Source organism: Lampris incognitus, chromosome 2, assembly GCF_029633865.1.
Source record: "Lampris incognitus isolate fLamInc1 chromosome 2, fLamInc1.hap2, whole genome shotgun sequence".
Lineage (NCBI taxonomy): Eukaryota > Metazoa > Chordata > Actinopteri > Lampriformes > Lampridae > Lampris > Lampris incognitus.
The window spans coordinates 78,701,992-78,720,776 of NC_079212.1; the positions used below are offsets into that span (position 1 = coordinate 78,701,992).

Below are 18,785 nucleotides of genomic sequence, written 5' to 3' on the forward strand. Positions count from 1 at the left end.
CGAATTTCGTGATCAGCAGCCCAAAGTCCATAAAATACACCCACAAGTGTTCAGGACGCAAAATCTTCGTTGTCCTGTGCCTGTGACTTGCATGTCAGAGACGGTATAACAATAACACATTCATATAAGAGCTGGTTCTCTAAATACCCCACAACCGTTTAACAATCTAGAGCGAAGACAGAACTGGTGATGAATCAGTCATGTTCATAATAAGTAAAATTACGTAAAAATAATAATAGAATTAATATTTGTTGATGCTGGCAACACACATGAAACAAATTAACTTTTCAAACACATTTTATTTTCTTCCCATCATGCTTCCTTCAACCTGTTCACTTCTTCCTTCAACCTGTTCACTTCTTCCTTCAACCTGATCGCTTCTTCCTTCAACCTGTTCGGTTCTTCCTTCAACCTGTTCATTTCTTCCTTCAACCTGATCAATTCTTCCTTCAACCTGTTCACTTCTTCCTTCAACCTGATCACGTCTTCCTTCAACCTGATCACTTCTTCGTTCAACCTGTTCACTTCTTCCTTCAACCTGTTCGCTTCTTCCTTCAAACTGATCACTTCTTCCTTCAACCTGTTCACTTCTTCCTTCAACCTGTTCGCTTCTTCCTTCAACCCGTTCATGTCTTCCTTCAACCTGATCGCTTCTTCCTTCAACCTGTCCACGTCTTCCTTCAACCTGTTCACTTCTTCCTTCAACCTGTTCGCTTCTTCCTTCAACCCGTTCATGTCTTCCTTCAACCTGATCACATCTTCCTTCAACCTGTTCACGTCTTCCTTCAACCTGTTCATGTCTTCCTTCAACCCGATCACTTCTTCCTTCAACCCGTTCATGTCTTCCTTCAACCTGATCACATCTTCCTTCAACCTGTTCACGTCTTCCTTCAACCTGTTCACTTACATTTACATTTACAGTTCACAATACATTTTCTTCTTTCTCTTCAAACCATAACTACTCATACACTTCATATACTAGTACATACACTACATATATTACTACATATACTACTAATCTTTTATACCTTTGCAAAATGAATATTCAGGTACACTCGTCGGAGAAGGCAAGTTGGCTGCACTTAATTTTAGGGGGTCGGAAATTACGTGATGATTTCCTAGTAATAAGGTGGTAATTATCACGTGATTTCTTAGAAATAAGGTTGAAATTAACTTGTAATTTGGATTAGGGTTAGGGGTTAGGGTTAGGGTAAGGGTTTGGGGTTAGGGTTTGGGTTAGGGATAGCTGTAAAATTACCTGTAAAAACTACCACCTTATTACTAGGAAATAGCTAGGTAATTTCCAATCTCCTAAAATAAAGTGTTACAGGCATGTTGCTGTAGTTGCTGTTATGGTTACTGGTTTAAACAAGGTGGAACAAAGCAGACCTAACACAATGTTAACCCTTACTGGTCTGGTCCAAACAATGTTAACCTTTACTGGTCTGGTCCACACAATAACCCTTACTGGTCTAGTCCACACATGTTAACCCTTACTGGTCTGGTCCACAAGTTAAATCTTACTGGTCTGGTCCAGACATGTTAAACCTTAATGGTCTGGCCCAGACACGTAAAAACCTTACTGGTCTGGTCCACACATGGTAAACCTTATTGGTCTGGTCCACACATATTAAACCTTACTGATCTGGTCGACACAATGTTAAACCTTACTGCTCTGGTCCACACATGTTAAAACCTTACTGATCTTGTTCAAACGTTAAACCTTCTTGGTATGGTCGACACTTGTTAAACCTTACTGGTCTGGTCCACACATGTTAAAACCTTACTGGTCTGGTACACACCTGTTAAACCTTACTGGTCTGGTCCACACATGTTAAAACCTTACTGGTGTGGTCCACACACATGTTAAAACCTTACTGGTGTGGTCCACACATGTTAAAACCTTACTGGTCTGGTCCACACCTGTCAAAACCTTACTGGTGTGGTCCACACATGTTAAACCTTACTTGTCTGGTACACACCTGTTAAACCTTACTGGTCTGGTCCACACCTGTTAAACCTTACTGGTCTGGTCCACACCTGTTAAACCTTACTGGTCCAGTCCACACATGTTAAAACCTTACTGGTCTGATCCACACATGTTAAACCTTACTGGTGTAGTCCACACACATGTTAAAACCTTACTGGTGTGGTCCACACATGTTAAACGTTACTGGTCTGGTCCACACATGTTTAACCTTATTGGTCTGTTTCACACATGTTAAACCTTAATGGTCTCGTCCACACCTGTTAAACCTTACTGGTCTGGTCCACACATGTCAAACGTTCTTGGTGTGGTCCACACATGTTAAACCTTACTGGTGTCGTCCACACGTTTAACTTTCTTGGTCTAGTCCACACCTGTTAAACAATACTGGTCTGGTCCACACCTGTTAAACATTACTGGTCTGGTCCACACCTGTTAAACCTTACTGGTCTGGTCCACACCTGTTAAACCTTTACTAGTCTGGTCCACACCTGTTAAACCTTTACTAGTCTGGTCCACACCTGTTAAACCTTACTGGTCTGGTCCACACCTGTTAAACCTTACTGGTCTGGTCCACACATGTTAAACCTTACTGGTCTGGTCCACACATGTTAAACCTTACTGGTCAGGTCCACACATGTTAAACCTTACTGGTCTGGTCTACACATGTTAAACCTTACTGGTCTGGTCCACACATGTTAAACCTTACTTGTCTGGTCCACACATGTTAAACCTTACTGGTCTGGTCCACACATGTTAAACCTTACTGGTCTGGTCCACACATGTTAAACCTAACTGGTCTGGTCCACACATGTTAAAACGAACTGGTCTGGTCCACACATGTTAAACCTAACTGGTGTGGTCCACACCTGTTAAACCTTACTGGTATAGTCCACACATGTTAAAGAGCTCATTGTTAAAATGTGTGCTTACTGAAATGAATGATGGGTAAAAAGTATTATTTTGATGTGCTACTGACCTTAGCTTTGAAAGCCATGAGTTTCAGGACCATCTCTACGGTGAAGAGGACTGTGAAGATCACGTTCAGCATGTCTGACAAGTAGGTCACGTGGTCTGACTGGTTACAGTGCTGTGGAGAGATGCACAACCGGTGAACTACACACACACGATTCCTAACTACACACACATGGTTCTGAACTACTGACACATGGTTCTGAAAAGGGCTGGGCATCCAGAAAGAACCGGCCAAAATACCCTTTCCAAAGGACTCGTTATGAAATTCAAATTTCGATTCTGCCCATTGGTTCCTACATAAATTTCACTCGCGCTAAAGTTAGTTTCAGTTGCCGTGGTGGCGGCATCCGCTTCCGTAGTTTCCGCTTCCGCAAGTTAACTGCGCGCCATCATGGCCCAGAGCGAGCGGCGGTCGAAAGTGGGACTTCGACACAGTGCAACGCCCGTGGCAACATTATTCCGTGCAAGGGAGGATGCACAACAAATATGGCCAAACACTTTGGCCTACTCGGTGTACAGCTTAACCGGTGTACCGGGTCTGACACGTGGCGCCGGTCTCCATCTCCTGCCTCGGCGTCCTCTGCAGCCAAGCCTGAGCACACAGCAAGCAGCACTTCGTCGCTATCGGGTAAGTGAAAATTAATACCTTTTGTCTTATTCACATCAGCGAGACAGCAAACAACTTATACGTGAGCGAAAATTGTTATAAATTGTATGCAAATATTGAAATGTGACACTTTGTCGGCCAGTCAGCAGTAAAACGCTGGAGACCCTCGTCGCCAGTTTGTGGTACCGTAGTAGATTTCAATAACGACAGCAGGTAAAGTTAAGAAAGGTTTACTGAGATCGATAAGCGTCCAGTATTACATGCGCAGCTACTATCGTATATTATCTTCTTCTTACTGCGTAGAACACACATGTCATTATCCAGCAGTGCCTCCTAGCGGCGGGACAGTATAAACATTACAGGACACAACACAACGCTCGTGCATATAGCCTAAGAAGGCAGATATACTCTTTTTTTTTTTAAAGAACTGCTTCTAATTTAAGGAGTTGAATACCTGGTAGTCCGGACCAGGGTGTGACTGTGTCTGTATTTTTTTCTTCTTCATGTATGAAGACAGTTGTTGTAAATGTAAATATGAGAAAGAGACATTCGCATGAATGATCCGTTCTTAACAGAATGGCTTGTATAAAGTTTTTTTAATACATTTTTCTTCTGTGAAAGAAGCATGTGACCTGTTTTGACCCCACCTCTCAAAGAACTGGAATCGAGAATCGTTAAGAACCGAAATCGAAAAACAGAATCGGAATCAGAATAATTAAAGTCCAAACGATGCCCAACCCTAATTCTGAACGACACACACATGGTTCTGAACTACACATACCTGGTTCTGAACTACACACATGGTTCTGAACAACACACACATGGTTCTGAACTACACACACATGGTTCTGAACTACTGACACATGGTTCTGAACAGGGCTGGGCATCGAGAAAGAACCGGCCAAAATACCCTTTCCAAAGGAATCGTTAAGAAATTCAAATTTCGATTTTGTCCATTGGTTCCTACATGCATTTCACTCGCGCTAAAGTTAGTTTCAGTTTCTGTGGTGGTGGCATCCGCTTCCATAGTTTCCGCCTCCGCAAATTAAATGTGCGCCATCATGGACCAGAGCAAGCGACTGTCGAAAGTGGGGCTTCGACACAGTGCAACGCCTGTGGCAAAATTATTTCGTGCAAGGGAGGATGCACAACAAATATGGCCAAACACTTTCGCCTACACTGTGTACAGCTTAACCGGTGTACCGTGTTTGACACGTGACGCCAGTCTACATCTCCTGCCTCCGCGTTGTCTGCAGCCAACCCTTAGCACACAGCAGGTAGCACCTTGTCGCTACTGGGAAAGTGAAAATGAACATTTGTCTTATTCACAACAGCGAGACAGCAAACAACTTATACATGAGCGAACTGCTATAAACTGTGTGCAAATACTGAAATGAGACATTCTGTCGGCCAGTCAGCAATAACACGCTGGGGATCCTCGTCGCCCGTTTGTGGTATCGTAGTAGATTTCAATAACGACAGCAGGTAATGTTAAGAAAGGTGTGTTGGAACGCTTCATAGATTCGCCCCGTCTAGTGTCAGTTTTGAGTACTGCAGACTATTGACTTTTATTTGTATTCCCTGTCCTTTACGTTCACTCCCTGTTAAGTTCATAGAAGAAGAAGAATATCAGGAAATAGATTTCTTCTCACTCATACATAGCAGCAAGGTGGTCCAGTGTTGCAATCCTGCATCAATCTAATGCCATCCTTTTGTTTATTTTCCTTTTTATGGAACTATCATTTCACACTTCTTCATATTAAACCTGCCAAATACTCACCTGTCTGTTCCTTAGTGGTCTGATGCGGATGAGGAAAAGGGTCTTTGAAAACCGCGACCTCCACGCCAGGACGAAAATTCTGGTCTACAGAGTGGTAGTGTTGCCCATCCTACTGTATGGATCAGAATCCTGGACCAAATACAGCAGGCACCTGAAGGCACTAGAGGCACATCATCAGAGGTGCCTCCGAAAAATCCTCAAGATCACCTGGGAAGATAGATGCACCAACACCAGCGTCCTGGAGGGGACTAACATTCCCGCTATCACTGCCACCATCACCCAACACCAGGTTAGATGGACTGGCCATGTCATCCATATGCCTGACTCTCGCCTTCCAAAACAAGTCCTATACTCCCAGCTTCTCACAGGACAACGTGACCCGGGAGGTCAAAAGAAAAGGTACTGTTACAGCTCGCCCATCCCGCGCCTGCAGTCAATCGGCTCGTCAGGGCTGGGCTTAGTCGTCAGGGCTGGGCTTAAGTTTGCTGGTCTCCCGGAGCCTGTTGCCAGTTCGTGCCATAACATCCTCGTTGAAGTGGTTATGCTTCCCTTCCTGTGTATTCTCTCCCGAGTTTATCTCAACCCGTGGATTTGCTATTTTCTCTGCGGAGTTTTTTCCCTGCGGAATCATCTTGCCGCATCCGCAATTTGGATTACCCGCGAGTTTTCCCGTATTTTCTCTTTGTTGGTGACTACCTGCAAAGCTATTTGCCGGACTCTTTTCGTTGCTGTGCATGTTGTCCCGTTGGACCTTTGTATGAACTGTTAGTAAAGTACACCAGTTTCGGCGAACTCTATCTCTGCTTGGTGTCGTGCGCTTGGGGTCTGCCACAAACCCTAACAGTACAAACTGGCCATGACGACCCCAGCCGGCACAGAGCGCGTACCAACCAGTCCGGTTCAAGCAGCTCTCATCGAACAGATCCGCCTGACCAACTCCCACACCCAGCAGTTAGAGGCGGCCTCTGTTGCTGTGAGGGATCTCCAGACTCGGGTCCAGCCCGTCCAGGCTTCTGTGGATAACCTAACGGGCCAGCAGGCGGCGTTGGCGAACCAACAAGCAGAGATCCTGCGGCAGTTGCAGACCATCACGGCGGCTCTCGCCACCCAGCTGCCAGGCCAGCCTGCTCCTGGAGTCGTGGGTAACCCGCCCCCTGGGCCCGCTGCCCCAGTCAACCCTGTGGAGCTCAGCGCAGTTCCCCGGGAGCCCTACCTCTCCAGTCCACGACCATTTGATGGCAACTTCGAGACCTGTGCCACGTTCATCATGCAGTGTGAGCTGGTCTTCCTGCACCAACTCAGCATGTTCACGTCTGATGCTGCCCGTGTCGCTTACGTGACCAACCTGCTCACAGGCCGAGCAGCTCAGTGGGCCACTGCTTCCTGGTCCATGAGGGCCAGTTTCTGCTTCACCTACGAGGACTTTGTGGCGGAACTACGGAAGGTATTCCACCATCCAGTCTGTGGCCAGGACCCTGGTGCTCGGCTGAGCAATATTCAGCAATGCAGTGGCAGTGTCACAGACTACTCGGTGGAGTTCAGGCTGGCCGCAGCTGAGAGCGGCTGGAACGGCCAGTCACTTCGGGTCACCTTCCGGAGAGGTCTCAGCGAGGCTGTCGAGGACCAGCTAGCCACCCGGGAGGAGCCCACCTCCCTCGATGACCTGATCAAGCTCGCCATCCGCATCGATGGATGCCTCCGGGAGAGGAGGCGCAAGCGAGCCCTGCGTGGATCCCCATCCATTCCCCAGTCGTCCAGCACTCCTGACAGGACCCCTACTCCTGCTCGCCCCACGTTCCCTGTGGCCGTTTCTCCCTCCGCGCCCCAGACCACGACGGGGGAGGAACCTATGCAGCTGGGGCGCACGCACCTTAGTCCGGCTGAACGGGAGGCCTGATTCAAGGCGGGTCAGTGCCTCTACTATGGCCAGAAGGGACATCTGATCAGCAGTTGCCACACTCGACCAAAAGACTAGGCTCACTGGGGCCCCGGGAGATCCTAGTGAGCCGCCTTTCCTGTTCCCGCCGTCCTGCCCCACAGATCCATCTGGTTAGTGTTACCCTGGCCTGGGCTGACTATCGGCTCACGGTGGGTGCACTCCTCGACTCGGGAGCTGATGAATGTTTCCTGGACTCAGAGTTTGCTGCCCAGGCCAACATCCCGCTAGAGACGCTGGAGAAGCCCATGGAGGCCTTCGCGTTGGATGAGCGCTGCCTGGCCAGCGTCACCCAACGCACCCACCCTGTCTCTCTCACCATAGCCGGGAACCATGTGGAGAGACTTCAGTTCTTCATTATTCAGTCCCCGTTAGTCCCTGTGATCCTAGGGCGCCCCTGGTTCATGCAGCATGAGCCACACATCGCCTGGGCCTCCGGTACCATCATGGAGTGGAGCTCCTCCTGTCATGCCCAATGTCTCCGGGTACTCGAACGTCTCCTCCGGAACCGGCTCTTCGTCAAGGCAGAGAAGTGCCGGTTCCATTCCCCTTCCGTTGACTACCTGGACTTCGTCGTTGAGAGGGGACAGACCCGGGCCGACCCCCACAAGATCCAGGCCATGGTGGACTGGCCCGATCCCACATCCCGGAAGGAATTCCAGAGCTTCCTCGGGTTTGTGAACGTCTATAGGAGGTTCGTCAGGAACTACAGCCGCGTGGCAGAACCTCTCACCAGGCTGACCTCCCCCTCCCAGCCGTTCATCTGGTCCCCGGCTGCCCGCTCGGCGTTCCAGTCCTTCAAGGAGAGGTTCGCCAGCGCCCCGGTCCTTCTCCAGCCCGACCCCAAGAGGCAATTCATCGTGGAGGTGGACGCTTCGGACACCGGGTTGGGGGCTGTCCTCTCCCAGCGGTCAGCATCTGACCAGAAGGTCCATCCATGCGCCTTCTTCTCTCGCCGGTTCCTCCCTGCCGAGGAGAACTACGATGTCGGTAACCAGGAGCTGCTGGCAGTGGTGGCTGCTCTGGAGGAGTGGCGCCATTGGCTGGAGGGGGCGGAACAGCCGTTCACCATCTGGACTGATCATAAGAACTTGACGTTCGTCCGAGCAATGAAGCGTCTCAATGGTCGGTAGGCCAGCTTCCTCAGTCGGTTTGACTTCACGCTGACTTATCGCCCCGGGTCCCGCAACACGAAGGCAGACTCCCTGTCCCGACAACACCCGAGGAGGGAGCCAGCTACAGAGGAGCCGGCTCCCATCCTTCCTGAGGCCAGGGTGGTGGGCGTGATTACCTGGGGCATCGAGACCGTGGTCAGGCAGGCGTTGCGCTCCCATCCCGCCCCGAGCCACGCGCCTCCACACCGTATGTTCGTCCCGGACTCAGTCCGGCCCCGGCTTCTTCAGTGGGGCCATGCCAGTCAGTTTGCATGCCACCTGGGTGTCCACCGCACCTTCACCTTACTGGCTCGGCGTTTCTGGTGGCCCACCATGAAGAACGACGTCAGGGACTTCGTAAAGGCCTGCTCCGTCTGTGCTCGCAGCAAGGCCTCTCACCAGGCACCTGCGGGTCTGCTGCAGCCCCTCCCAACTCCAAGCCGGTCCTGGTCCCATGTGGCGTTGGATTTCGTCTCTGGACTGCCTCCCTCCCAGGGTAACACTGTGATCCTGACAGTGGTGGACCGCTTCAGTAAGGGAGTGCACCTGGTGGCCCTCCCCAAACTCCCATCGGCTTCTGAGACGGCGGACCTCCTGATGAGCCACGTGTTCCATCTCCATGGCCTTCCCCTGGATGTCGTCTCGGACCGAGGGCCCCAGTTCGTCTCCCAGGTATGGCGGGCCTTTTTCTAAGGGGTTTGGTGCCTCTGTTAGTCTCTCCTCTGGATATCACCCACAGACTAACGGGCAGATGGAGAGGATGAACCAGAGCGTGGAGTCTGCCCTCCGGTGCGTTGCAAGGCAAGAAGCCCAGCTCCTGGAGCCGGTTCCTCCCCTGGGTCGAGTATGCCATCAACTCCCTGGTCAGCTCTGCCACTGGCCTCTCACCTTTTGAGGTGTCCCTGGGCTACCAGCCACCTCTCTTTGCTGTGCAGGAGTCGGAAGTGGCAGTTCCCTCCGTGCAGGCCCACCTGAACCGGTGTCGTCGCGTCTGGGAGGTGACCAGAGCTGCTCTGCTCTGGGCAGCTGAGCGCACCAGTCGGGGAGCCAACTGACGCCGGTCCCCAGCGCCTACGTACCAACCAGGCCAAAGGGTGTGGCTGTCCTCGAAGGACCTCTCGCTTCAGCCCACTGTGAAGAAGCGGAACCCCCAGTTCGTCGGGCCCTTTGAGATCAGGAAGGTGCTCAGTCCCGCGGCGGTGAGTCCGAAGCTTCCGGCTTCCATGAAGATCCGTCCTGTTTTTCATGTGTCTCGGGTTAAGCCTGTCTCCCACAGTCCTCTGATGCCTCCGGGCCCAGGCTCCGCCTTCCCCTGAGATTGTGGATGGGCACCCTCAGTGGAAGGTCCGCCGGCTGATGGACGTCCGGCGCCGAGGATGGGGGTTCCAGTATTTGGTGGACTGGGAAGGCTACGGTCCGGAGGAACGTAGCTGGGTCTCCCGCCAGCTCATCCTGGACCCTGGGCTGCTCACGGAGTTTCATCGTTCCCATCCCGACAAGCCTGGCAAGTCGCCTGGTGGCTCCCGTGGAGGGGGGGGGTACTGTTACGGCTCGCCCATCCCGCGCCTGCAGCCAATCAGCTCGTCAAGGCTGGGCTTAGTCGTCAGGGCTTGGCTTATGTTTGCTGGTCTCCTGGAACCCGTTGCCAGTTCGTACCGTAACATCCTCGTTGAAGTGGTTACGCTTCCCTCCCTGTGTATTCTCTCCGAGTTTATCTCAACCCGTGGATTTGCTATTTTCTCTGCGGAGTTTTTTCCCTTTTTCCCTGTTTGTTGGTGACTACCCGCAAAGCGACTCGCCGGACTCTTCGTTGCTGTGCATGTTGTCCCGTCGGACCTTTGTATGAACTGTTAACAAAGTATGCCAGTTTCTGCGAACTCTATCGCTGCTTGGTGTCGTGCGCTTGGGGTCTTCCACAAACCCTAACAGGTATAAGGATAACATCCAAGTGAACATCAAAAAATGCCATATAGACCCTAAGTCTTGGGAGGACACAGCAACCAACAGGGCGACCTGGAGAAAACTTGCCTGGGAAGGAGCTGCGCTATGTAATAATGATCTCCGCCATGCTGTGGAAGACAAGCGCAGACTCTTTCTGAGTCTGTGCTTGTCTTCTGCAAGGCCCAAATTAATCCCACGACAACCACCACCCACCCCTGCCCACACTGCACCAAAATATACGGCTCCAGGATCGGCATCTTCGCCCACATGAAGACCCACAAGGACCAAGAAGGAGGACAGTCATACTCGACCCCGAGTGACCGTCGATGATGATGATGCAAATAAGAGTTTAGCTGACTGTTGAACTCAGTATAGGCTCATTGGGAGGACATTGAGGGAACACAGTACAGTGAAATGATGACTATTTGTTGAGGGATGTAAACTGGATGCCGGATTCTGACTTAAGCATCAACATTAAAGTTAGATTAGTCAGCCATTGAACACCTAAGTCACCACTGTGCTCACTCACCTGTTGTCATGGACAACGGTAGACCTCACAATAAAGCAGAAGAGAATCATGCACACCAAACTAGGTCACATGAAGATCTAGAGAGTGGGTCTATCTCAGGCCACTCTTTAAAGTCATCACACTCATTGCGCTTATCATGTTCATCACGCTCATCACGCTTGACAGTCTCCTCAAGAGCCAGCATAGCTGCAGCTAAGGCGCGTGCTGAAGCGCAAGCAGCCCACGCTAGAATAGCTTATGCTCAAAGAGAGATGGACCTGGAAGTGGAGAAAGCTCGCCTTGAGTAAGATTAGACATAATACAACAAGAAAAAGAAGCTGAGGCAGCACTCGTTAAAGCAGAGGTCTTGGAAGTAGCCACTGTAGAATTTGAAGCTCAGGAAAAGTTCAAAGAAACGGAGTTTGTTCCCCTGGAACCAACTTCACAACAGAGAGTCAGGGAGTATGTGACTAAGCATTCGAACCGCAAGTTCATTGGACACACACAGAAAGAGAAAGATGACTACACTTCAGGAGCACACGTCACACCTCAACCCAAACCAGTGAGAGGTATTCCACTGCCGCACCAGTCAACCCCATTATACCCCAGGAGTAACTCACAGCAGTATGTCTCCCCACCACAAGGCAACAGATCAGACAGCAAGAAAATAGGTGTACAGAATGCAGCTATCCTGCATACGACGCACATAACACCACAACAGAGCTCGCCAGGTTCCTTGCCAGAAGCCAGCTGGTGACTGGAGGGATGAACAAATTTGATGATCGTCCAGAGAATTATCTCAGCTGGAAATCCATCTTCCTGGGCACCATCGAGGGACTAAACCTTACAGTAAGTGAGGAACTTGATCGTATGATACAGTGGTTGGGCCCTGAGTCCAGTACGCAGGCTCGTAGGATCAAAGCAGTGAATGTGTACCATCCGTCTTAAGGCCTGAAATGATTTGGTCAAGAATCAGAAGAATGTTATGGTTCACCGGAGGCCATGGAGAGAGCCTTGTTCTCAAAGATCGAGAACTTTCCCAAGCTTTAAGGTAAAGACCATCACAAACTGCGTGAGCTCGGAGATGTACTTCTGGAATTGGAGTACGCCAAGCAAGATGGACACCTACCTGGATTGTCATACTCGGACACAGCCAGGGGTGTGGGTGCCATTGTGGACTAGCTGCCCTTTCACCTCCAAGAGAAGTGGATGTCCACAGGATCAACATATAAAGAATATTACAAGGTGTCTTTCCCACCTTTTCACTTCTTCGCTGACTTTGTACGAAGAGAGGCCAAAGCCCATAACGACCCCAGTTTCAATACAACACCTCTCTCGTCATCCATTGCAAAGGAGGAAAGGTACATGGGCAACAGCAGGAGACCACCAGTCTCCGTACACAAAACCAACATATCTACAGAAGCTACTACCGAAGTGGACAACACAGTCGAAGACATAAGTAAGCAGTGTCCCATCCACCACACACCACACCCCCGTTGAAAGTGCAGAGGCGTCAGGATAATGCCTCTGGATGGGAGGAGGAAGTTCCCCAAGGACAACTCCATTTTCTTTCGTTGCTGTGCCTCGACCACCCACCAAGCGAAGAATTGTGACGTGGTTGTAAAATGCACAGAGTGTGAAAGTGACAGACACTCAGCTACTCTTCATCCAGGACCAGCATCCCCATTTCTAAAACCTTTCACTCCATCCAAAGAGCATGGCGGGGAGCAGGAAGCTGCGACATGTCCTGATGTGACTTCCCGATGCACAAAATTCTGCGGAACTGGATTTAGTGGCAAATCATATTCCAATATATGCCTCATAAACATCTATCCCGAAGGTCAGCGACAAGAGACTAAGAAGATCTACTCCATCTTGGACGACCAAAGCAATCTGTCCCTAGTCTCACACTTAAGCAGACAGGGTTCTTTGAGATGTTCGGCATTCAAGGCATCACAACTCTGTATACATTAAAGACCTGTGCAAGAACAACAGAATCTGTAGATGGCAAAACCAGTATACCACTTCCTACACTGATTGAGTGCAACCAAGTACCAAATAACCGTTCCGAAATCCCCACACCTGAAGCGGCACTTCACCACAGCCACCTGAGATCTATCACAGACCAAATGCCTCCTGACGCGCAGATACTGCTCCTGCTGGGACGAGACATTTTGTGGATCCACAAGGTGTGCAGACAGTTAAATGACCCACACAACGTACCCTATGCACAGAAGCTAGACCTGGGATGGATAATCGTAGGCGATGTGTGCCTCGGTTCTGCTCATAAGCCAAATGAAGTGAGCACTTTAAAAACATGCGTCTTGGGAAACTGACGTCCAAGCTACCTTACGCCATGCGGGAGCCTGGTCAGAGTCAAGGAGAACGACAGCATCAAAAGCAAACAGGAACCCTTTCTATTGCCTCGCGCATCAAGCACGACAGTGAAACCCACTGAAGAAAACATTGGAGAAAATGTCTTCTGCAGAACCGACAAGGACAACCAGCTCGCACCATCTATTGAAGACACAACTTTTCTGAAGATGATGGAGGACGAGTTCTTCAAGGATGACACAAACAGCTTCTTCTCCCAAACAACAGGGAGTACGCCTACAAGCGACTGATGTCACTCCACCGTACCCTAAATAGAAAACAGGAGATGAAACACCATTTTGTGGACTTCATGGAGGATATCTTCAGAAATGAACACGCTGAGCCAGCTCTGCCACCAGAGACCGACAAAGAGTATTCATATTTACCAAACTTCGGTATTTACCTCCCCCAGAAACCCAGGAAAATAAGGATTGCCATTGACTCAAGCGCACAGTTCAAGGGCATAGCATTGATTGATGTGCTCTTACAACGTCCAGAAGTCACCGGAAGCCTCACCTGAGGACTCTGTCATCACCACTCGGGTCAGCCAGAAAGTAACTGCTCCTGAAAAGAGTTCCTGGATGCTCTCCTACTGACAGGCCGCCAGACGTGATAGCAGAGCCTCCACCTGCACTATGATACTCCGTGAAGACAAGGCAGGCTCCTGCTCATCTGAAAGACTTTATGTGATAGTAGTGAGACCCCTCAAGAAAGAGCAAAAATACGCTCTGGGGCTTGCTGGAAGGCTGGCAGTCTACCCACCTTCCTAGTTTCTAGTTTTTTTGAGTTCACAGGTTTGATATAAACTATCAAGCTTACCTTTCAGTTTGACATCCTAAAGATGCCAGGTGGGGAGTGTGGCGGAACCATTGTTTTTTTTAAATTGTATTTGCCACCCCCTGGTGGTTGTTCTGAGTAGTTACTTTTGTTAACCTCGGAAACAGGAAGTGCTCCACTTCCTTTCGAGATCTTGCCAGAGACGGCTGCATGTTACTGCTAGCTACAACACAACGCAATCCTTTCCTTCATAGCTTATACATGGCATTATCTTTTCACACTTATCCTGATTAAACTACCAAATTCAACACATCCGTCTGTTCCTTGGAGCTTGATTAGGAGAGTGTTTAGCTGTCTGTATAGCTGAGTACACGTTCATGAGGACAACGCTTAGCGAGGGCAGAACAGTGAAACTATGTTCTGCCCCGCCAACAAACCTCGAAGACCTTCTCAAGACCTTCCTCAGAGGTTTTACTTCTCTTGTTTTCTGAAGATAAGGACTTGTAGTGGCATCTCTTAAGAGACGCCAGGCAGGGAGTGTGTTGGAACTCTTAATAGATTCGCCCCATCTAGTGTCAGTTTTGAGTACTGCAGCCTACTGACTTTTATTTGTATTTCCTGTCCTTTATGTTCACTTTCTGTTAAGTTCATAGAAGAAGAATATCAGGAAATAGATTTATTTTCAACCATACATAGCAGCAAGGTGGTCCAGTGTTGCAATCCTGCATCAAGCTAATGCTATCCTTTGGTTTATTTTCCTTTTTATGGAGCCATCATTTCACACTTCTTCGTATTAAACCTGCCAAATACACACCTGTCTGTTCCTTGGAGGTCTAATGCGGATAAGAGTTTAGCTGACTGCTGAACTCGGTATAGGCTCATTGGGAGGACATTGAGATTGAGAGAGAACAGTACAAAAGGTTTGCTGAGCTTGATAAGCATTCAACGTTACATGCGTAGCCACCATCTTATATTCTGTTCTTCTTACTGCGTAGAACACACATTTCATTATCCAGCATTGCCTCCTAGCGGCGGTAAAAGAGAAACATTACAGGACACAACACTGAACGCTCGTGTATACAGCCTGAGAAGGCAGATATGCTCTTTTTTTTTAATACAAGAACTGCTTCTAATTTAAGGAGCTGAATACCTGGTAGTCTGGACCAGGGTGTGACTGTGTCTTTATCTCTTCATCTTTATGTATGAAGACAGTGGTCGTAAATTTAAATATAAGAATGAGACATCCACATGAACGATCCGGTCTTAACACAGAATGGCTTGCATAAAGTTTTTTTTAAATAAAAATTTCTTCTGTGAAAGAAGCATGTGACCTGTTTTGACCCCACCTCTCAAAGAACCGGAATCGAAAAGCAGAATTGGAATCAGAATAGTTAAAATCCAAACAATGCCCAACCCTAGGTCTGAACTACACACACATGGTTCTTAACTACTGACACATTGTTCTGAACTACATATAGGTGGTTCTGAACTACTGACATGTGGTTTTGAACTACTGACACATGGTTCTGAACTACATATAGGTGGTTCTGAACTACTGACACGTGGTTTTATCTGTCAGGGCATCATGCCTTCTTTCTGATATTTGGCATCACTTCAATAGTTGATAATGTTTTCAAGTGTCACACAAAAACAGTTTTCCTCATACAAAGTAAAAATGCCATCAATGTTCAATTGCAGTTTCAAAAAAAGTAGCAAATGATTGTATTAAAAATACACTTGTAAATGCTTAACCTAACAGAGTAGCTTAATAACCAGGCTATAATTTACTACGCTACTTTTCTTGAAACAATAATACTATATACACTACCGTTCAAAAGTTTGGGATCACATTGAAATGTCCATATTTTTGAAGGAAAAGCACTGTACTGTTCAATGAAGATAACTTTAAACTAGTCTTAACTTTAAAGAAATACACTCTATACATTGCTAATGTGGTAAATGACTATTCTAGCTGCAAATGTCTGGTTTTTGGTGCAATATCTACATAGGTGTATAGAGGCCCATTTCAAGCAACTATCACTCCAGTGTTCTAATGGTACAATGTGTTTGCTCATTGGCTCAGAAGGCTAATTGATGATTAGAAAACCCTTGTGCAATCATGTTCACACATCTGAAAACAGTTTAGCTCGTTACAGAAGCTACAAAACTGACCTTCCTTTGAGCAGATTGAGTTTCTGGAGCATCACATTTGTGGGGTCAATTAAACGCTCAAAATGGCCAGAAAAAGAGAACTTTCATCTGAAACTCGACAGTCTATTCTTGTTCTTAGAAATGAAGGCTATTCCATGCGAGAAATTGCTAAGAAATTGAAGATTTCCTACACCGGTGTGTACTACTCCCTTCAGAGGACAGCACAAACAGGCTCTAACCAGAATAGAAAAAGAAGTGGGAGGCCGCGTTGCACAACTGAGCAAGAAGATAAGTACATTAGAGTCTCTAGTTTGAGAAACAGACGCCTCACAGGTCCCCAACTGGCATCTTCATTAAATAGTACCCGCAAAACACCAGTGTCAACATCTACAGTGAAGAGGCGGCTGCGGGATTCTGGGCTTCAGGGCAGAGTGGCAAAGAAAAAGCCATATCTGAGACTGACCAATAAAAGAAAAAGATTAAGATGGGCAAAAGAACACAGACATTGGACAGAGGAAGACTGGAAAAAAGTGTTGTGGACGGATGAATCCAAGTTTGAGGTGTTTGGATCACAAAGAAGAACGTTTGTGAGATGCAGAACAAATGAAAAGATGTTGGAAGAATGCCTGACGCCATCTGTTAAGCATGGTGGAGGTAATGTGATGGTCTGGGGTTGCTTTGGTGCTGGTAAGGTGGGAGATTTGTACAGGGTAAAAGGGATTCTGAATAAGGAAGGCTATCACTCCATTTTGCAATGCCATGCCATACCCAGTGGACAGCGCTTGATTGGAGCCAATTTCATCCTACAACAGGACAATGACCCTAAACACACCTCCAAATTGTGCAAGAACTATTTAGAGCAGAAGCAGGCAGCTGGTATTCTATCGGTAATGGAGTGGCCAGCGCAGTCACCAGATCTGAACCCCATTGAGCTGTTGTGGGAGCAGCTTGACCGTATGGTACGCAAGAAGTGCCCATCCAACCAATCCAACTTGTGGGAGCTGCTTCTGGAAGCGTGGGGTGCAATTTCTCCAGATTACCTCAACAAATTAACAGCTAGAATGCCAAAGGTCTGCAATGCTGTAATTGCTGCAAATGGAGGATTCTTTGACGAAAGCAAAGTTTGATGTAAAAAAAATCTTATTTCAAATACAAATCATTATTTCTAACCTTGTCAATGTCTTGACTCTATTTTCTATTCATTTCACAACATATGGTGGTGAATAAGTGTGACTTTTCATGGAAAACACAAAATTGTTTGGGTGATCCCAAACTTTTGAACGGTAGTGTACATACACACACACGCGCGCGCACACACACACACACACACACACAATCAATATGGACAAAAATATTGGGACACGTGGCCATTACACCTACAGGATTTTTTATGCCATCCCATTCTAAATCCATAGGCATTAATATGGAGTTGTTCCCCCCCTTTGCAGCTATAACAGCTTCCACTCTTCTGGGAAGGCTTTCCACAAGATTTTGGAGTGTGTCTGTGGGAATTTTTTTGCCCATTCATCCAGAAGAGTATTTGTGAGGTCAGGCACTGATGCTGGACGAGAAGACCTGGCTCACAATCTCCGTTCTAGTTCATCCCAAAGATGTTTGATGGGGTTGAGGTCATGGCTTTGTGCGGGCCAGTCAAGTTATTCCACTCCAAACTCACCTAACCATGTCTTAATGGGCCTTGCTTTGTGCACTGGGGCACAGTCATGCTGGAACACAAAAGGGCCCTCCTCAAACTGTTCCCACAAAGTTGGAAGCATAGAATTGTCAAAAATGTATTAGTATGCTGAAGCATTAAGATTTCCCTTCACTGGAACTAAGGGGCCTAGCCCACCTCCTGAAAAACAACCCCATACCATTATACCTCCTCCACCAAACTGTACAGTTGGCACAATGCAGTCAGGCAGGTAACGTTCTCCTGGCATCCGGCAAACCCGGACTCGTCCATCAGACTACCAGACAGAGAAGTGTGATTCATCACTCCACAGAACATGTTTCCACTGGTCCAGAGTCCAGTGGCAGCGTGCTTTACACCACTCCATCCAACACATGGCAATATGCTTGGTGATGTAAGGCTTGCGTGCAGCTACTTGGCCATGGAAACCCATTCCGTGAAGCTCCTGACACACAGTTTTTGTGCTGATGTTAATTCCAGAGGAAGTTTGGAACTCTGCAGTTATTGAGTCAGCAGAGCATTGGCGACTTTTACGCACTATGCGCCTCAGCACTCGTTGACCCCGCTGTGTGACTCTATATGGTCTGCCACTTCATGGCTGAGTTGCTGTTGCTCCTAAATGCTTCCACTTTTCAATAATACCACTTACAGTTGACCGTGGAATATCTAGCAGGGAAGAAATTTTATGAATTGACTTATTGCAAAGTTGGCATCCTATGACAGTACCACGCTTGAATTCACAGAGCTCTTCAGAACGACCCATTCTTTCACAAATGTTTGTAAATGCAGACTGCATGGCTAGCTGCTTGATTTTATACACCTGTGGCAATGAAACACCTGGATTCAATGATTAAGAAGTGTGCCCCAATACTTTTGTCCATACATCAGTCTAACAGAGGGACATTC

General features: G+C 48.0%; 1 protein-coding gene across 1 annotated transcript in view; it reads right to left on the reverse strand.

Moving 5' to 3' along the window:
• Positions 1-18,785, reverse strand: part of LOC130130505 (dihydropyridine-sensitive L-type skeletal muscle calcium channel subunit alpha-1-like) — a 357,791-nt gene that overhangs the window by 38,086 nt on the left and 300,920 nt on the right. Inside the window, exon 27 of the mRNA XM_056300217.1 lies at positions 2,967-3,077. Coding sequence (XP_056156192.1) covers positions 2,967-3,077 — 111 coding nt within the window. The remainder of the gene's footprint in view (positions 1-2,966; positions 3,078-18,785) is intronic.